The sequence below is a fragment of the Equus quagga genome, chromosome 6 (assembly GCF_021613505.1).
Source record: "Equus quagga isolate Etosha38 chromosome 6, UCLA_HA_Equagga_1.0, whole genome shotgun sequence".
Lineage (NCBI taxonomy): Eukaryota > Metazoa > Chordata > Mammalia > Perissodactyla > Equidae > Equus > Equus quagga.
Genome location: NC_060272.1, coordinates 102,099,651 through 102,116,740, shown reverse-complemented (window position 1 = coordinate 102,116,740; position 17,090 = coordinate 102,099,651). Strand labels below are relative to the sequence as shown.

The 17,090-nt window shown below is 44.4% G+C and overlaps 1 protein-coding gene across 3 annotated transcripts in view; it reads right to left on the bottom strand.

The window, feature by feature from the left end:
- The window catches only part of APBA1 (amyloid beta precursor protein binding family A member 1), a 215,687-nt gene that overhangs the window by 24,942 nt on the left and 173,655 nt on the right, over nucleotides 1-17,090 (bottom strand). For all 3 annotated transcript variants that reach the window (XM_046665141.1, XM_046665142.1, XM_046665140.1), the window contains 3 exons: nucleotides 15,783-15,878; nucleotides 11,383-11,422; nucleotides 7,809-7,954 (listed from right to left, as the gene is read on the bottom strand). In XM_046665141.1, the coding sequence (XP_046521097.1) occupies nucleotides 7,809-7,954; nucleotides 11,383-11,422; nucleotides 15,783-15,878 (282 nt within the window). The remainder of the gene's footprint in view (nucleotides 1-7,808; nucleotides 7,955-11,382; nucleotides 11,423-15,782; nucleotides 15,879-17,090) is intronic.

Here is a 17,090-nt window from a genome sequence, read left to right as displayed (position 1 = left end):
CTGGTACACCCAGGACACGAGGGCAGCCCCACTCCCACACAGCCACCCCACAGCTCTCACTGGTGGTCATGAGTTCACCGTGAACAGTCTGCTCTGTAAAAGTCTAAAGGCAGCAACTGCAAGTGTAATCTTAACTGCTGAGCGTGACAGAGGAAGCATTTCCACCCCTGAGGAGTGGCCCTGGGTTGATGCTACGCCACACCACACACATGCCAGTGTGGACTCCGAGAGCCCTGCTGGGGCACGTTCCAACCTGTGTCAGTTATAACCCTCATGATAAATGACTGCTGTGAGATCCTAATACTGTTTGTTTTCTACCACTTCCCCTGAAATGATATGACAGTAATGTAAGAATTCCCATTATTTTTGATACCCAAACCTAAAAGCTATTGGTCAAAATTCTTCACTCTAGGAATGAGATATTTGAAAGGGCCCTTTCAAAGGAAAATAAGTCTGCCACCAATGGAATGCCCAAATTCTATTTTTTACTGGAATGAGTGATAAGGAAAAGGATCCAAAAGGCAAACTGAGTTTCATGAAAGGATTCTGAAATGACGTTTATGAAGTTAAAAATATTTTATGCACTTTGAGTAATACCATCTTTAAATCATCGATGATATTCAAGTGCCCTGAAACAAAGTAGAATTAAAAACTTAGACATAACATTGGAAATGATGAGGGGGTTGGAGGCAGAACGAGAAACTGGAGCAGCAGAGAAGTCCAAGAGAAGCAGAAGGCCAGCATGCATCTTAACGCGAGGAATGACAACATCCATTCAAGTCCTCGTGTTTCACAGGATCAGTGACGGCTCACCACCCAGCGGGCTGTGATGCAAAGGACGTAAACTGTGGCAGTGTCCACCCAATCACTCAATCCACAATGTGTATTGAGTGTTACTGTTGTTAAGACCCTGTAGGTTAGTCGTGCTGGTCATTCTCCCAACTGTTCTAGCTTTTCTTCCACAGCTCACATTTATTGAGCACTTGCTTTGTGTCAGTATCCTAAGCATGTTTACGTGTATCAATGTAAAAGCTTAGAGTAACCCTATGAGGCAGGCACTACATTATTGTCATCTTTCAAAAGTGGAAACTGAAGCACAGAGAGGCTAATTAACTTGCCCAAGTTCACATAGTGCTTAAGTGGCAGAATAGAGATTCCAACCCTGGAAATCTCACTCTGTACTCCAAACTGCTAGTTGTGTAAGCTGGGCAAGTTTCTCATCTATAAAATTCTCAGATTGTCTGTAAAATGGGGTTAATAATACCTACCTTATAGGATTCCCCACCCCCTTCATTTTGAGGAGTAAAGGAGATAACGTACATGAAGGGTCTGCTCTAAGTGTCGGTATCCTCTTTATTGACCACAGACTTCTTCAAGTCACATGGGAAAGTACGTGGCTTAAGGCTACAATAATAGAAATTTGAATTCTACAATTAACTCATAATTTTTACTTTTAAAGAAAATCATAAAAGAATGGAGAAAGCTGATTTAGGGGGATAGGCTAGTAAAGACAGATATAAGAATATTTGATAATGAAGGTTCCTTACAAAAATGCATGGACCTGAAAATATCAAAACACCATTTGTGAGCTAATTACGCAAACTCCCCAAATGTAGAAAGAATGGAGACATAGAGTGTGTGTGGACAGGAAGCAGTTTCTACGGCTCCAATGGGAGCCAGGAGGTCACTCTCCCTTCTGGCTGAATAGCAGAGAAGGAGGCGGGAACGAGGGTGGAACGAAGCACTGAGATGTGGTGGAGAAAGAGGAAGACAAGTGAGCTGGCTGCAATGGCTTCCGGTCTGTTCTCCAGATGGGGCCAGGCATGATTTGCACACTCAGGGGAGGGAGGGTCTCCATCTAGGGCACTTTAGACACTGACAGCATGTAGGGCAAAGCTCTCCCAGAAGTTTCTCCCCAAACATGTTCTGGAAAATTCTAGCAACGAGACTTTAACAGGTATCACACAGTGGTACCATATTCTCTCTTCAAATAATTATGGAGCTTCTTGTTAATGTAAATTCAATCTCCTTAGTACAGGACTTCTCAGAGCCTTTGACAGGAAAACATAGGTGGCAAATATCCAAAGAGGAGATTATTTTGCAGCATTTCTTGAGCTGTTTTGCTATCAGTTGGCTTTGCTGGAATGTACAGAGCGCAGTTGGAGAAAAGATGCTCCATCAGGCCGGATGGTCTATCTTCTCTAAGGCAGTGGTTCCCAAACTGTAGGCTATGTCAGAATCTCCTGGAGGGCTTAGGGAAACTCAGATTCCTGGGCCCCACCTGCCATGAATTTCTGACTGGGGTGGGGTCTGAGAATCTGAATTTCTAACAAATTCCCAGTGATGCTGATACGGCTGGTCTGGGGAGCCCACTTCAAGAACCACTGCTGTACTGCATGGGGCCTCCTGCAGGGATATTATTTCTTCGCAAAAATGATGAACAAAGGCAGAAAGGATACGTTGGGGGGGGGGGGGTCCAAAGATGAAAAAAAAAACCTAACAAACGTCTGATGTCTTCTAATTCTGCTGCTGCATTCAGATGCATCTTATTTCTTACATTTTGGTAGATGGAAAAGCCTTTTAATTTCAGATTCCTCAGCCTGCCTTGCATTCTTGTTACCTAAACGCTCTTCTTGGTTCCCTTATCAGACTGCACGCTTCTCAAGGTCAAAGACTGGCTCTTGGTTAATTTTTATCTCCTAAGACGCCCATCACAGGGACCTGCATAGGGACAGTCTGCTCTCTGAGCCAAATTGCTTTGTTTTCTTTTCACATTCAGTAGAAAATGTGTGGCCAAACCACAACTCCAAATTCTTTTCCTTTTGGCAAAAAAAAAAAAAAATAAATCTGTAAATTCTTTGTTCAGTTAAGAAAATCATACTTCTCCAAACTCCAAGTGTAAATCCAATAAGCAATATTGAATTCCAGTACACAGCTGCTGCTATGTGAGTGACAAGCAACACAATCAACAAACAGAACAGAAATTAAAGACCGCTTTGAAATGGAAACGGAAGCTTCAGGTTGGGTGTTTGCTGAGAGACAAAGCACCATGAACATCACGGCCACAGCTGGACACACAGTGAGGGAGGCCTCACTCGCATCCACCGGGTCAAACAAACAGTGTAGGCAGAGGAAAGACAGAGGGCACCACGGGGATCCCCATGGGGAGTGAGGGAGGAAGACAGAATCAGAAGGAAAGGAGGAAACTCTCCCCTTTTGTTTTGGTGGGAGCACCAGGGCAGAAATTACTCATCAGTTTGTGGTGAGGATATTGCTAAATGGATTTCTAAATCAATCCAGAGTTTTCTGCCTCCCTTCCTTCCTGGATGGACACTATAAAATCTGCAGCTTCATTCTGCTCTGCATCTCTGGAGTGGCCTAGAATAACTCATTCCTAAAAGGTCAGCCTCTCTTTAGAAAAAATTGTAGCGCCACCTCCCCTAAAGAAAGGTGTCTCCTAGGCACGTGTGGGCACCACAGTTCCCCTTAAGCCCATCCCGACTGATCTGGATAAACGCTCTGGGTCCCTTGGTTCCCTCAGCAGACGATGAGGTCTCTGTACACACTCCTGACACAGTAACTTTCAGAAATAACCAGGGGTCTGAACAGAGCCATCTCCACTGACAATTTGAAAAAGTGTCAGGCTGGGTGTAAAGTCGAACAATCTGATGGGCATTGCAATGGATATAAAAGGAACACAAGGCAGAAAATATTTAATGACAGGCAATAGTTCCTTCAGAATCATAGAAGCGCAGTGTAAAATGATGCTTATAAATGAAATGTAACCATTTAATTTTACACTCTGTAATGAATTCCTCACACTACAGTAATTTGCTGTAGAAATAAATATATGTTTTCCAGATGCCTCCTCTGCTCTAGGCAGGTCTAAAATGGATTCATGATCAATCCTGCTTGTTCTGATGGACAGAGACATCTAATTTTTTGTTTGAATGAACAGTGGAACTTCTGGATACCAATCCTTCAAAGCTTCAAAATAAAACTTCTGGTTTCTTACCAGGGAGCTGGACTTTAAAAGAAGAGAAAACAACACTCTCAGATTCCACTGTGGAAATCAGAAGATAAAATTCACAGTACACTCAGCACTGGGTGGGATCTGACACCAGGATGCTGGAGCTCCCCTGAGCACTGGTTCACGTCAGGCAGGTGATGTGTCTGTGCCTGCTCGCCCTCAAGGTCATGGAGTACTACATGTGTCACAGGGCAGTGGAAAGACAGAGGAACTCCACCTGCAGGAGTCAGGGCCACCAGTCAGGAGGCCAATAAACAAGATGCGCAGAAGGAAACCTGATGACGTTTGAAACCTTGATCAACAGACGCTAGGAACAACTAACCTCAAAGCAATACGCAGTTTCTTCAGTACATCTTTTAGGGGGCACTGCTGCTTTGTTCTGGAGGACTCACCGGAATGGGTCCGGGTTGTGTTCCTTGATGGAGGTGGGGGGACCCTTCGGCTGTGTGCAGGAGAGAAATCTTTGTCCTGTGGCCTCATCCTGGCCATCACAGAGTGTCGAGCATCCCTGGCTCTGCCCACTCATGCCACTAAAAATGCCCCCGACACTGTGGCAACCAAAAGTGCCCCTTGCCCATTTCCAAACACCCCCTTTGGAGGTGGTCCCTGGTTGTCAGACAGCCACCGAATAAGGCTAGGTCCTTGCACTCCCATCGGTACTGGCGAAGCTAATGGCACCATTGACCTGGGAACTAAGTGCTGTGTAGAGAGTTTAGCTGAGCTATTCTGTGGTATTGCTGCCTCGGCATCCATTTTGTTTGGTCAAGCGGCCTGCGGTGACCTTAAATGACACTAGCCCCTCATGCAAACCCATGCCCTAGATAACGGCCCACAGAGTCATAAGCAAATGCAAGTTCCTGATACGACACTTACAAAAGCCCCTGTGAAAAACAGTCTCCCCTCTCCCAGGCCTTTTCCTTGTGTGCCCCTTGGATAAGACCCCCATGGAGCTCACCCAAATGCCGCTTTTTGGTTTGAATTGACCAATCTGGTCTTAGCCTGGGAACCCCAAAGCTCACCACGCACAGACCCTAATAAAGGAATGTGCCCTAGGTCCTGTCTCCCGCTCTGCCTGCACCCTCCCTTGACCCACCTGGTGGGCCCTCGAGGTGTGCTGGTTCCTCAGGACTTGTGGGTAATAACTTCTCTATTTCAATTTCTTTCTTTTTTTTTTTTTTTTAAGGATTGGCACCTGGGCTAACAACTGCTGCCAATCTTTTTTTTTTTCTGCTTTATTTCCCAACCCCCCTGGCCCACCCCCTGGTACACAGTTGTATATCTTAGTTGCAGGTCCCTCTAGTTGTGGGATTCTATTTCAATTTCTCTTGTGGTCTTCTGCTCACCATCTGGCGCCCTGGGGCTCTACTTAACAAATGTTAACTTCATAAAATCATAACATGCTGTTTGGTGACTGTGGGACATGAGGAGTCAGAACTATGTCCCTAAAGACTTGGTTTTTAAAGTTCTTTGCTGTGTATGAATTAAGACAGGAAGCTTGTTCTTTCATACAGCGTTGTATGTTCTCGTTTTGAACGTTGTGCCCGATAGATTCTAAATTAAGGAGAAGACTGTGGGGAGATCTGGGTGTATTAATGTCACCTCTTTATGATAAGGGGAGACAATGAAAAGGAATTAGGCCAAGCTTGGATGGGGAGCTCAATAGGAACCTGATGCTACCAGCAACCTTACTGAGGCTTAAAGACCCAAAGGTTGTCATGAGCTGTCCTGTTGGGAGATACAAGGTAAGATGCATCTCTGTGGGTAAGGGTGGGACTTCCCTTGGAGGAAGTGGACCTCCCCACTGTCAATCACCCTGGAAGAGGCTACTTTTGGGAGAAGACATGAACACCACAGAAGTGGGCCTAGTGGCAGCAGGGCCTCTGAGGCACAGACAAGGTTTGTACATCCTGGATGAAGCAGTAGGGTGGGTGCTTGATACATGGAAGAGGTTCCTGTTGGGAATCTTGACACTGGGGCTGGCCTACGGGTGTTGTGACAATAGCCACCCTTGGTGTGGCTGAAAATACTCTCTGGTTTATGCATCCTAATTCGTAAAATGTCAGCAGTAGTAGTACCGAAAGTCGCAGCATGGGCTCTCTGTACCGTGGATGGTTAAGGGAAGGGTCAGTGCCGAGCCTGGGAGAGCAGTGCCTGTTACAAGTGCAGAGAGGTCAGCGGCTCATGGAGGTCCCAGCGACAGGAGTGATGGAGAACAGCTTGATGAGGAAGCAGTGAGAAGGGACCTGGGGACATTCACACGGCACCCTGGGGAACTGCAGAATGGGCAGCAGGGGTCTCAAAGTCATCACGATTAGGGCATCAATGGAAATATGACCTTGTTTAATATTCACGGTGCGGCAGAGCCTGGGAACGTGAATAACAGAGGAATCAGCTCGAGTGGGAGGACCGGAAGCACCCCCTCTGCTCTGATGACCTCTGTGAATTGTTGCTCCCTCTTCCCTTAGAGCTCTCAGGCGGCGTCTCACCTCGCAAGGGCTCCTCTGCACTCCTGTGGCACTTAGTGTCCACACCCTTCTCTCCTCCTTGGGTACACCACGCATGTTTGCTGGCCTGATTTATTTCTCATTGGTGCTGCTGAATTTGAGGGTAAGGATTTCACTTCATAAATCGCTCTTTTCCCTCCCTCTCAAGACCCTGCACAGCCATGCACACATAAATGCTTCGGAAATATCGTTTCCTTGACTAAGGACTCTCAGTACCTGCCTTTGACCTGCGCTTCTTTCTTGTTCCACAGTGCCACACAAACACCAGGACGGAACGGGGGAATGTGTGATCAAGAAGATAAGGAAAAGGGAAGGGTTCCTAGAGGAGGGAATCAATTTTCACCAGTTGAAACTGGATTAACCCAATTCTGGTGAGTGCTAACCTAGCCCAACTTGCTTGAAATACCTGGTTCTGGGTTTCCACGGTGATGCTATCCCTGTGGCTCTGGGTGAAAATGGCCTCGTGGTTCCAGTGGGGCTGCCCAGTGGTTCTGGGTGCTGAGGGCCCATAGTGGCACTTGAATGACATGCTGGCACTGTAAATGTCCCTGAAGTCCTGGGTTTGTCCATGAGTCTAGGTGGTACTGGCATCATGGTGGAGAATCTGGAGCTCCACGGGATCAAACTGGTTGTGGCTGATTCAAACCAGTTGTGAATGATTTACACTAGATGAAAGTGGTTCTTCCTGGATCAAACAGGCTCACTCCTTTTGAATCTTGATAGAACCGATTCAAACAGGTTATGACTGGCTCAAACTAGTTTGAACCGGCTTAGCCTCACACTGACTTGTTCAGACTAGCCAGGTTAGATTTGATCAACTGGTTCATCTTCCTTGAAGCAAGCCAGTTCAATCCAGCCTGAACAGGATCAACCGGTTTGGAAGCAATGAGACCCAGCTTGGACCACACTGTCACACAGTGTTTAAGTCACTGATCTCCGGCTGTCAGCGGAAACGCAGTGATAAAGCTTTCACATTGGAGACGTAATACTCAAGGTGATGTTCTTCCTCATCATCTCAACTTTATAAAGTTTATGATCGTGTGTACTTTTCCTCAAGAATAGCCACTAAGAACCACCAAAATATATCGTGTTTGTGCTTAAAGACTCCAGCATACATTTTTTCTGTTTGGAACTGTTAGCAGGTATATGGCTAAGCGCGGCCTGCAACACCATCCCGATCCACTCTCCTCCAACCTCGGGACGAGACAGATGAGGCATGGGGTGACAGCGCGGGATGGCTCGGGTGCCCACACGTGCCCACCACGCCCCCTCACCTTGATCCTGCTCACTGCTTCCTGGGCCTGCATCATGCGCACGTTTTTGGAGGGAGTTTTGTCTGAGAGCAGCTGGGTGGAGCCAAGGTAATTGGCAGCAAAAATGATCCCATCGATCAAGTCCTCAGGGTCACAAGGTCCGGGAACTGTAACACACAGAGCCGCAGTGGTGAGTGAAGCTGCCCTGGGGTGGGCCCGCTGGACCCCTAATCCCAGACCGTGCACCACCCCTCCCCCACTGCTCACCACCGGCACAGGTGGCCCAGTTCCAGGGACCCCTGAGCAGGTGCATCAACCTGCTAGTCTAAGGCATCTCTTTGCATCCACCTTCACTCACCCCTCGTTTTCAAATAGAAGGAACAATTTCTTCTTAATTTACTTCAGCCAGGCCATTTACTGTGAGAAACGATGTGGATATTTATTTAAATATGAAACAAAATTCAGTCATAAAGGATGTTTTTTCCCCCGTTAGACGGTGAGCATTTGGGGGACAAGGACCACGTCATATTCACCTTTGGCTCTCCTGTGTCCAGTCAGTGTCTGCCATCTAGTGAATCTCAAATAAATGTTTGCTGGAGAAATGCTTAGGTGAGCAGAAGGCTGTCTTATTAGAAAATCTCATCTTACAGCAGTTCCTTTACTTGCCACTCATTCATATCTCCGCCTTCCAGGTTATTCGTTATGGGGGAACACATTTTAGAAATCAGAAAAATGGGTATTTGTTTCAGAACATCTGGATTCCCATAATGGCCTGTGACCCCAATGCTGGAGACAGATAACATTACCCCAAAGCCACAACCTTGCTGACTTACAGGCTCGCATGCTCCCAGCCAGCGCCTGCATACAGATCAATTCCAAAGAAAGTCGGAATTTTCTGTTCTCGCTGACCAGCCTTTTAAATCAAATTTTAGTTTTAAATATTTAAAATGGGGGCATCTGATTCTAATCATAATCACCTTGTAAACCATCCTAGAAAGTAAACCATGTCTGGGACTAATATATAACTTTACAACAGATGCACTAAGAAAAGCATTTTAATTCTGCAATGAAAACATATATATTTTCTTTGGCTTGAATGCCATACTTGAGGAGACTAAAACATACATTTTTAACCCACTGGTAAGACCTCAGGGTCTGAAATTATACAATTTGAAATGCAAACAATTTGCTTTTTCCTCTCGGAGAGCTGATCTGAAATGGTTTTTATTTTTATCCTTAGACATCAAGCTCATCTTGAGCTTAAATAGCCACTTCCCATGATAAGCTACTCATCAGGGTACAGACTTAAAATAATCTATTCATTTTTCTAAAACCAAGGTGGTGGTTGAAACAAAGAAATGAACAGGGTTTTAAGAAAGGCCTTTGCAAAGCATCTGTGTAGTAATTAAATGAGGAAACCTGTTATTTGTTTCATTCTCGATCTTTCCGAGAAAGACTTGGGGACAAACACTGAGTGGTACCCAGCCAACCTGCCTCTGCTATGAACCAGTCATTTACACTCTTTGCAAGAGCCATGTGCTTCCCACCCTGAAACCTTCATAGATGTGAGCAGGATTCAGGTTATTCACAATATCCAGCTTTAGGCGTGCAGCAGGTGCATTAGAAGCACCAGTCTAACTAAAATAATACATGGGCAAGTTAGGTCCCACACTACGCTTTCTAAAAAGTAAAAGATGATCAGTCTTTTATGATAAATTCCTGTGACAGATTTACATTGTTACTTAAACATAATCACTTTTGCCAACCAGGCATTGAGAAAAAAGATCTCATCTGGGACAGTAACTTTTAAAAAAACTTTCCATTTATTTTGTGAAAATAATGAATGTTAAAAGGAAAATAAAAATGAGCTACGCCCTTCCCTACAGACTTCCAGTATCATATATTCATCTCCCAGTTAGCTCCCATCACCGAAAAGGGTCCCTCTTCAACAGTAATAAGTGTGGATATGCAGACACGTGTAAGAGCAATCCAAATAATATTTAATTGAGTGTACAAATGTCAAGCAGCCAAGAGACAGAAATATTGAACCTAAACAAATTATACATTTGAGCTATGATCTTATGCCATTTATCCTCCAGGGAAATTGTTTATAATCAAATGTCACTGTTGCTGTATCATACCCAGAAAAAAAGCCCTAATTTCATAAGTTCATTTCAGTGTATTTTTAAAAAGGTAAAAAATTAACATTATGAAGGTCCTAAAGTCAAAGAACTACAGGTTGTCTTTTGGAACGTGTTTTCCCGTTCAGGGATGCCCTTGTGTTGCTCTTCAGGTGAGCAAGCAGACGCATTACAACCTCACACTCATGTTAAGGCGAAGCCTCAAAATCTCTAGGCCGGGAGGAACAGATACGAAGAAGAATGGGGTTTCCAAGCTTCTGAAAACTCCCCGAGGTGCTCCTGTGGAATGTTGGAGCTTTGCAAAAATGGTGCAAATAACCTGCGGGTTACTCAAGAAAGAAAGCTGAGTAACAACCAAACCTATGAGCTTGTCCTGGGTTCAGGCCCAAGGGTTCATGAGGGCTCATGAACCCTGGAAATTCATGCCCAGGCGGTAGATCAAACTTAACTGTTCACTCACAGGAGTCAAAGGCCAGACACATATTCAAAGTGATGTCTGGGCCTTCTTTGGCCCCCAGAAAATCCTCCTCCAGGGAAATGACAGTGACTTTACCCAAAAAGGCCTCTGCCATCCTCCCTGGTCATGCCTCCTGATGGGTGGCACTTCTAGTCTTGTGTGAATGAGAAATAGGCGCATTATTTGTGTGGCAAGACTTCAAATTGCGGTGCATGGCTTGGGCTGAGTTTTGGTCCCACTAGGCCTCCTGACTTGGTGCCCTTATGCAGAGAATAACCCGCACAACCATGTGTGGCAGCCCTGCATAGAATACCAGTTACGGGGAGAACTGGGGAGACAGACTACTGGTTCATGGCCTGGCTTTGCTACTTGCTAACTGTGTGATCTTGGGAAAGTTACTCGCTCTCTTGATGCCTCAGTTCTCTCAAGCATAATATGGGGACAATGATAAAACCCACTTCACAAAATCAAGGTGAGGATTCAATTAGTTATTACATGGAAAGTGCTTAGACACCTTAGACAAGTACCTGGCAGAGGGTAGGAGTTTGATAAATGTTACTATTACTAGCTCATCCAAGCAAGAGATGGCAATTATTGGGAAGGACTTTTTCTTTTTTTTAACCAAGAGGACCAAAATTTCTCCCTTAGTTAAAGTTCATTCCCACTTGAATGGTCCTTCATGGATGTAAGAGGTTGTACAGGAGTACACGGAAGGAGACTTGGGTTTCAGATCCAACGTGACCATTTCTGAGCCAGAAAAAGCCCTCGGCCTCACTCCAGCCTCGGGTTCCCATGGACAGAATCAGCAAAGGCAGGAGGAGGATTGTGGGTGGTTCATAGCTATTGTTCTTTTAGCCCAAGATTCTAAGACTGTTAAGACTGTGAATAAGTGGCCTTTCTTCCCCACTATCGTCTTATGGCTCAGAGCTTCAAATACCCCAAATGCTAAAAGATTCATGAATGACTCAGTGTTCAATATTTCCTTCTCAGCTCTTACCTTCAACGTAGGTTGGGAACGAAGCCAAGCTTTTTCTTGACTGTAATTAAGACAAAGAGATAACAAAAAGGGCAAAGCATGATGAAAAATGCATTAACACAACCATCCGTGCAACATGAAAAACAAATACATCACCAATGGCAGATATTAACCAGTTGTCAACTGTTTTTGGTTGCAGAAAGTGAAGTGTGCATAAACATATGCATTTATTATTAAAGGTTACCCAAAGCCCAGAACCATCCATTCATATTTCAGATAATCTGAAAATCCTACATTCCACAATCAGAGAGATGCCTGTCAGCTTTAAAAATATCCCACAGACCACAATTTATTATCAGCTAGAGCAATAAAAAGGGCATAATTTGTATTCTTAAGATTCTGGGTTTCTAAATGAAAAACTGCCGATTAATAAAAGCACCAACAATATGATTACATGTTGAAATTAAGAATCCCCTTGGAAAATTTTATTTCATTTTGGGTCTTTGCCGCAGTGATCTCTCACTGTGCTAAAAATGTCTGCAAGAGTTTTTCTCTCTCCTTTTCATCTCTAACTGATTTGTTTTAGTTTAAAAATTCCGTTACATAAGTCGTTATTGTGTGTTACCTTATAATAAGAACACAACAAACAAAGGAGTAAACTAAAAACCCTGGAATTTCTTATATTAAATAACACCTCATAGTGAAGGTCAGTCTTCTAACGGTATCCTTGGATGTGGACATAATCAGCTAGGAAACTTCTAGAACCTGACTGGATGGCAGTTTAAATGCTCTCGGAGGAGCAATACTTACCATTTGGTTCCTTTCACAAGCAAATGTCCTAGAGATAACTCTGAGTGGTATAAAGTAGGAAATTCATCTCTGCTTCAACCAATAATAGAATTTGTAGCTGGATGTCTGGGGCAGGGTGATGTGAGCATTGCAAGAGAATGGAGAGCAAATGTGAGAGATAAGAGTCCCTAAAATGGGCAAAAAGTAGGGTTTGCAGGGCTTAGGCTTATCCTCAGAAAGCCTAACAATTTTCATTGCTAAGAATCTACCAGGTGTTGGGTGATCACTTAAAGATGTACCTTTTAGAAAAAGGGTATCTAGTACAGCACAGCTGCTCAGTTGGTTGACTTGCATTGAGGGTATACTCCAGGGTGCCCAGTGGGCTCAAAGAGTGAAGGGCCCCAGATGAGGGCTAGGATGTCATGGGAAACAATTCATATCACAGTACTTTATATAGTATTCTTCATTTGGAAGATGGGAATGGCAAATGGCTGATTAATGAGTTAATACTTGCACAACATTCTAAAAAAATAGTAGTGTTAATTGTCATGTGAAAAATTGGAGGCAGTCAAAGAAACTTAATTTTAAGAATCTAACTCAATTCAGGACAATGACAAGAATTCAACACGAATCACACAATACACCACACAGGGCAACCCATCAGTAAACCTGCTGCTGGTGTGCTCACGGGGATGAAATGGTTCCTCACACCAAAGAGGACGGGTTTCTGGTTTTAGAAAGGATCACCTTTAAAGAAACTGAAGACACAAGTCTACCAGGAATGAAATGTTATTGGCTGCTGATGCATTTATGGAAAAATGCATATCAAGCAAAAGCCAAGATATGTGGATAGGAGGAAAGAGAACTCCAATTTCAACACTGCTTTACATTCATTTTACTTCCTTTTTATCCAGGCCCAGATAAGAAGACAGGCCCAGTTGGGTGCCAACAGCCAAGTCTGTCCAATTCTGATTGGTTTAAAGAATAAAATCCATAACTTCATGGTATGCAGATGGAAGCCTGCTTCTTCATAAGGGCCAAAAAAGGATCCTAAAATTATTATTCCCCAACCATCTCCTCATCCTTGCCCTCAGCAGCTAGAGGCCTGGGGTAATGAGGGATTACTTGGTTTAAGTCAAAATAGTTTAACCTCCAGGTACATCCAAGAAGCCAAATCAGACTTTCCTGGGTTATTAGGATTCTTTCCTCAATGCTAATCTCAAGGATGGTGTCCAGATTTTAGAAGCTACAAAAGAATTACTTTAGTCTATAGCCCTAAAAGCTGCTGTTTTATTTAGAGCCCCAACGGAGGGCATTTGGTACATTACTTATTCTCAATTCATGAGCTCATGACTGGCTTTCTTTAGTCTCTGGGGTAGTAAATTATTTTTTAAAAAAAGAGTTTTGTGAAATGAAAGAATCTCTAATTATTTCACACAAAGAGGATTTTCATCATTATTTCTAAGGATATGCAGAAACATGTGCCAAGTCCTGTAGGAACTGAGAAACTAACAAATTCGCCTTGCTTATTATAGCTGATGAATAATCAAATACTGAATATTCAGATGTCTGGTGAGCCCTTTGTTTTCTCACACGTGGACAGGGATGAACATTGGTTGATCCTTAACATTCAAGAATTAATACAGCCACATTCAAGAAGATAAAGGCCAAGATCTTTGGGATTTTACAGAAGGTCACACACACCATGTGCAGAGCCTCGAGGCCTGACAATTGGAATAATGACACACAAGCCACCTTGTCCATGCAGTGTGTGACCCACAAGCACTTTTCACCCCCAGGACAGCAGATCCTAGTGTTAAGAGCCTGAGCCCACAGGAGCTCTGGATTCAAATCCCAGCCTGACCCCTGTGAGCCTGGGACCTCAGGTAAATTACTCAACATCTCAGCTTCCTCAACTAACAAATGAGGACAATAATTCTGACCTCACAGAATCACTTTAAGGATTAAATGAGATACGATCAATGATTTGCTTGGCCCAGTTCCTAAACACTGTAAATGCTCAAGAAATGGTAACTCACATTACCATTATCACCACTGCAGTTGTCATTATTTTCTTCTTTCTAATTGTTCTCACCTGTCCATGTGCTATGAGTAAACCATAAGGCAGGCAAAGCTGTGGCATGTAGAGTCAGCAGAAACTGTGACCCTGTTACACCTGTTCCCATGGCCTAGGGTCTGAGGATCCAGACCAAAGGAGAACAAAGCATATTTCAAATCTAAATTGTAGTGTTGGGTTTGTTTCAGAGAAGGTCTCCGTATGTTTGTTTAGTTTAATATGAACAGGTTAATAAAAAAATATACTTCCATCCTGCATGAATAGTTAACGGCAAATGTATGTGTAGTCAATGATACTTTAAGGGTAAATCTTAACTAAGACTCCATTTAGAAGTGGACCGCCACTCAGGTTAAAATGGAGACTGCTTTCTTCCACTGCGTTTAACATAAAACTATTAGCAAAAGGAGGAACAGTGAGACAATTGTTCATTATTGGTTTACCTCTTAAGGTATATCCTCAGTGTTGACTGGGCAGCATCTATATTTAGGGAAGCTGAGCCCACACACAGATTACGGTGCAGGCCAGTGTTTACCTGATGCTGGTTCATAAATAGGTGTGGGTGGCAGTTAGCTGGGTGTGAAAAGACGAGAGTGCTGGAGGAGGCAGCGGCTCCCCTCAGGGAAAAACACCTGTGCTTCTGTAGCCCCAGAAACCTCAGTGGGAGCAAGCAGCATCTTGTTTAAGTATTCTCAGTCTGGCCTCTGTAAGTAGGGCAACTGTCTAAGTTGTTGTCCAAAGGGACACTTCAGGGCTGCTCTGTCCAGAGCCCCTAGCCACACGTGGCTATTTAAGTTAACTGAAATTGAACGCAATGACAAATTCAGTTCCTCAGTCCCATTAGCCACATTTCAAGGGGGCCTGCTAGGCACACGTGGCTAGTGACTACCCTACAGGACAGAACAGCAGCAGAACATTTCCACCATGCAGTAAGCTCTCTGGACAGGGCTGCTGTCTCAGAAAGTGAGAAGAGGTGCTCACCAGGTGTGTTGCTTGGACCACAGGTGTGAACTGGAACCACTGCAGGTAAACCAGGACAAGTGGTCACCCTGTGGTCATGAAAGATATTTCACTCGGGCCTGAAATAAATGGGTATTTAAGAAACCAACCCATTTCCCAAACCACACAGCAACTGTAAGTCCATGGTATCCAAGGTCTGTAACACCATGAGGAGGGAGACTGCCCCGTAGGATTTTTGATGTCCAGCGTCCAACACGGTCCAAGAGAACTTTCTGCATTGATGGAAATATTCTGTAATCTCCACTATCCAATACAGTAGCCACCCAGGTGGCTACTGAGCGCGTGAATGTGGCTAGCGCGCCTGAGGAAGTGACTTTTTCATTTTATTGATTAATTAAAATAGACACCCGTAGCTAGTGGCTACCAAATTGGATGGTGTGGTTTTAATGACCGAACTCCACACCGGAGTGAAGAAAATAGAATTTCTCTCTCCAGGGTAACTTGGGTCTGAAGCTCTGTGGGAAGCTGGAGAAAGCACAAACCAGAATTAGAACAGAAGCAAATGGGCTGCTGGCTTTTGAAATCAAGAGCACCGTACCTCTTTATTTGTGGAGGCTTCCGCGGGGTCACTGGGATGAAGGGGTGTACTTGAAGACTCTGCGCCCAGGGGTGAGGAGCTGCCGGGAGACGGAGACTGGAACACAGCAAGGGAACAACACGTGAGAAGCTGAGGGACTCGGGGAGCACCCGGCCTGGCGGAGGGACGGGGAGAGAGCAGAAAGCCACACACAACCGAAGGAACATCTCAGGGGTGAGCAAACCTCCTTGGAGAGGAACTGCCAACTGTATACAAAAGACCTGGGGGTGTCATGCTGTCTTCTAAATTCCCACCATGTTTTCAAAGGACCCCTCACAACTCAGCTTTTTTTATCCCCTTTAGGCCAAGTGTTTAAATCAGCAAAAGTTGAATATCAAACGTAGAGCCCTAGATTAATAAAGCTACAGGTGATATACAAATGAGTTTTTTAAAAGTTTGTCTTATTGATGGACACAAAGACTTTGGGTATGCATTGTCTTATCAAATCACCTGCCCAAGATTTTGTGAATGGAAAAGTAAAAATTAAAACACATATTTTTAAAGAGGCAACTGGGATTGATTTTGATGACCAGAAACCACACCACCTGTATTGTCCTAGTCAGTCCATATTTCAAAGACTTTATCTGATTTAATCCACAGGCCACTGAAAATTCAGAGAAATTTCAGCATCCACACATTACCTTGGCTCCTCTTAGAACAGCTGGAAAATCCTTTGTTAAAGGATATGTTTAAAAAAATACGGCTTAGAAAAATCGTTTTGGGGAATATGGTCCCCATCAGGTGTGTTATTGCCCCAGGCGATGGGCTTGGGCTCCCTACACAGGCAGATCTTGCTAGAATGAATATGAAGCTCCAGGCCAGTGCCTGACACACGGTCCATGCTTCTTAACTACCTGCGGAATGAATGACCACAGCAAGCAAGCACACACAGGGGTGGGACTAACACAGGCTCTGAAAACCCTGCCCAGGCAAACATTCTGTATGCTCCTGAAATCTTAGGAGATGAAGGGACTCTTCAGGTGAGCCACAGGGATGCTTCAGAATTCTGTAGCGACGGTCCTCTGAGAGTAAGAATGCACTGCATCAGAGTTTGTTGGTGAGGTTTGATGGAAAGCATAAAACAGAACCCACGCAAGGATCTACTCTCTGCGGAAGTGTGGGGATGCGAGCAAGGGGAGGTACGTCCTTAGCAAAGGAGGCAAATAACACCAGTAGTTGCCTGAATCTGCGTCTGATCTCTTGAGACGGGCGCGTGGGGAGACTGAAGAGCAGAAACATCAGTGAAATACCTCTGCATGGAAAGGGAGA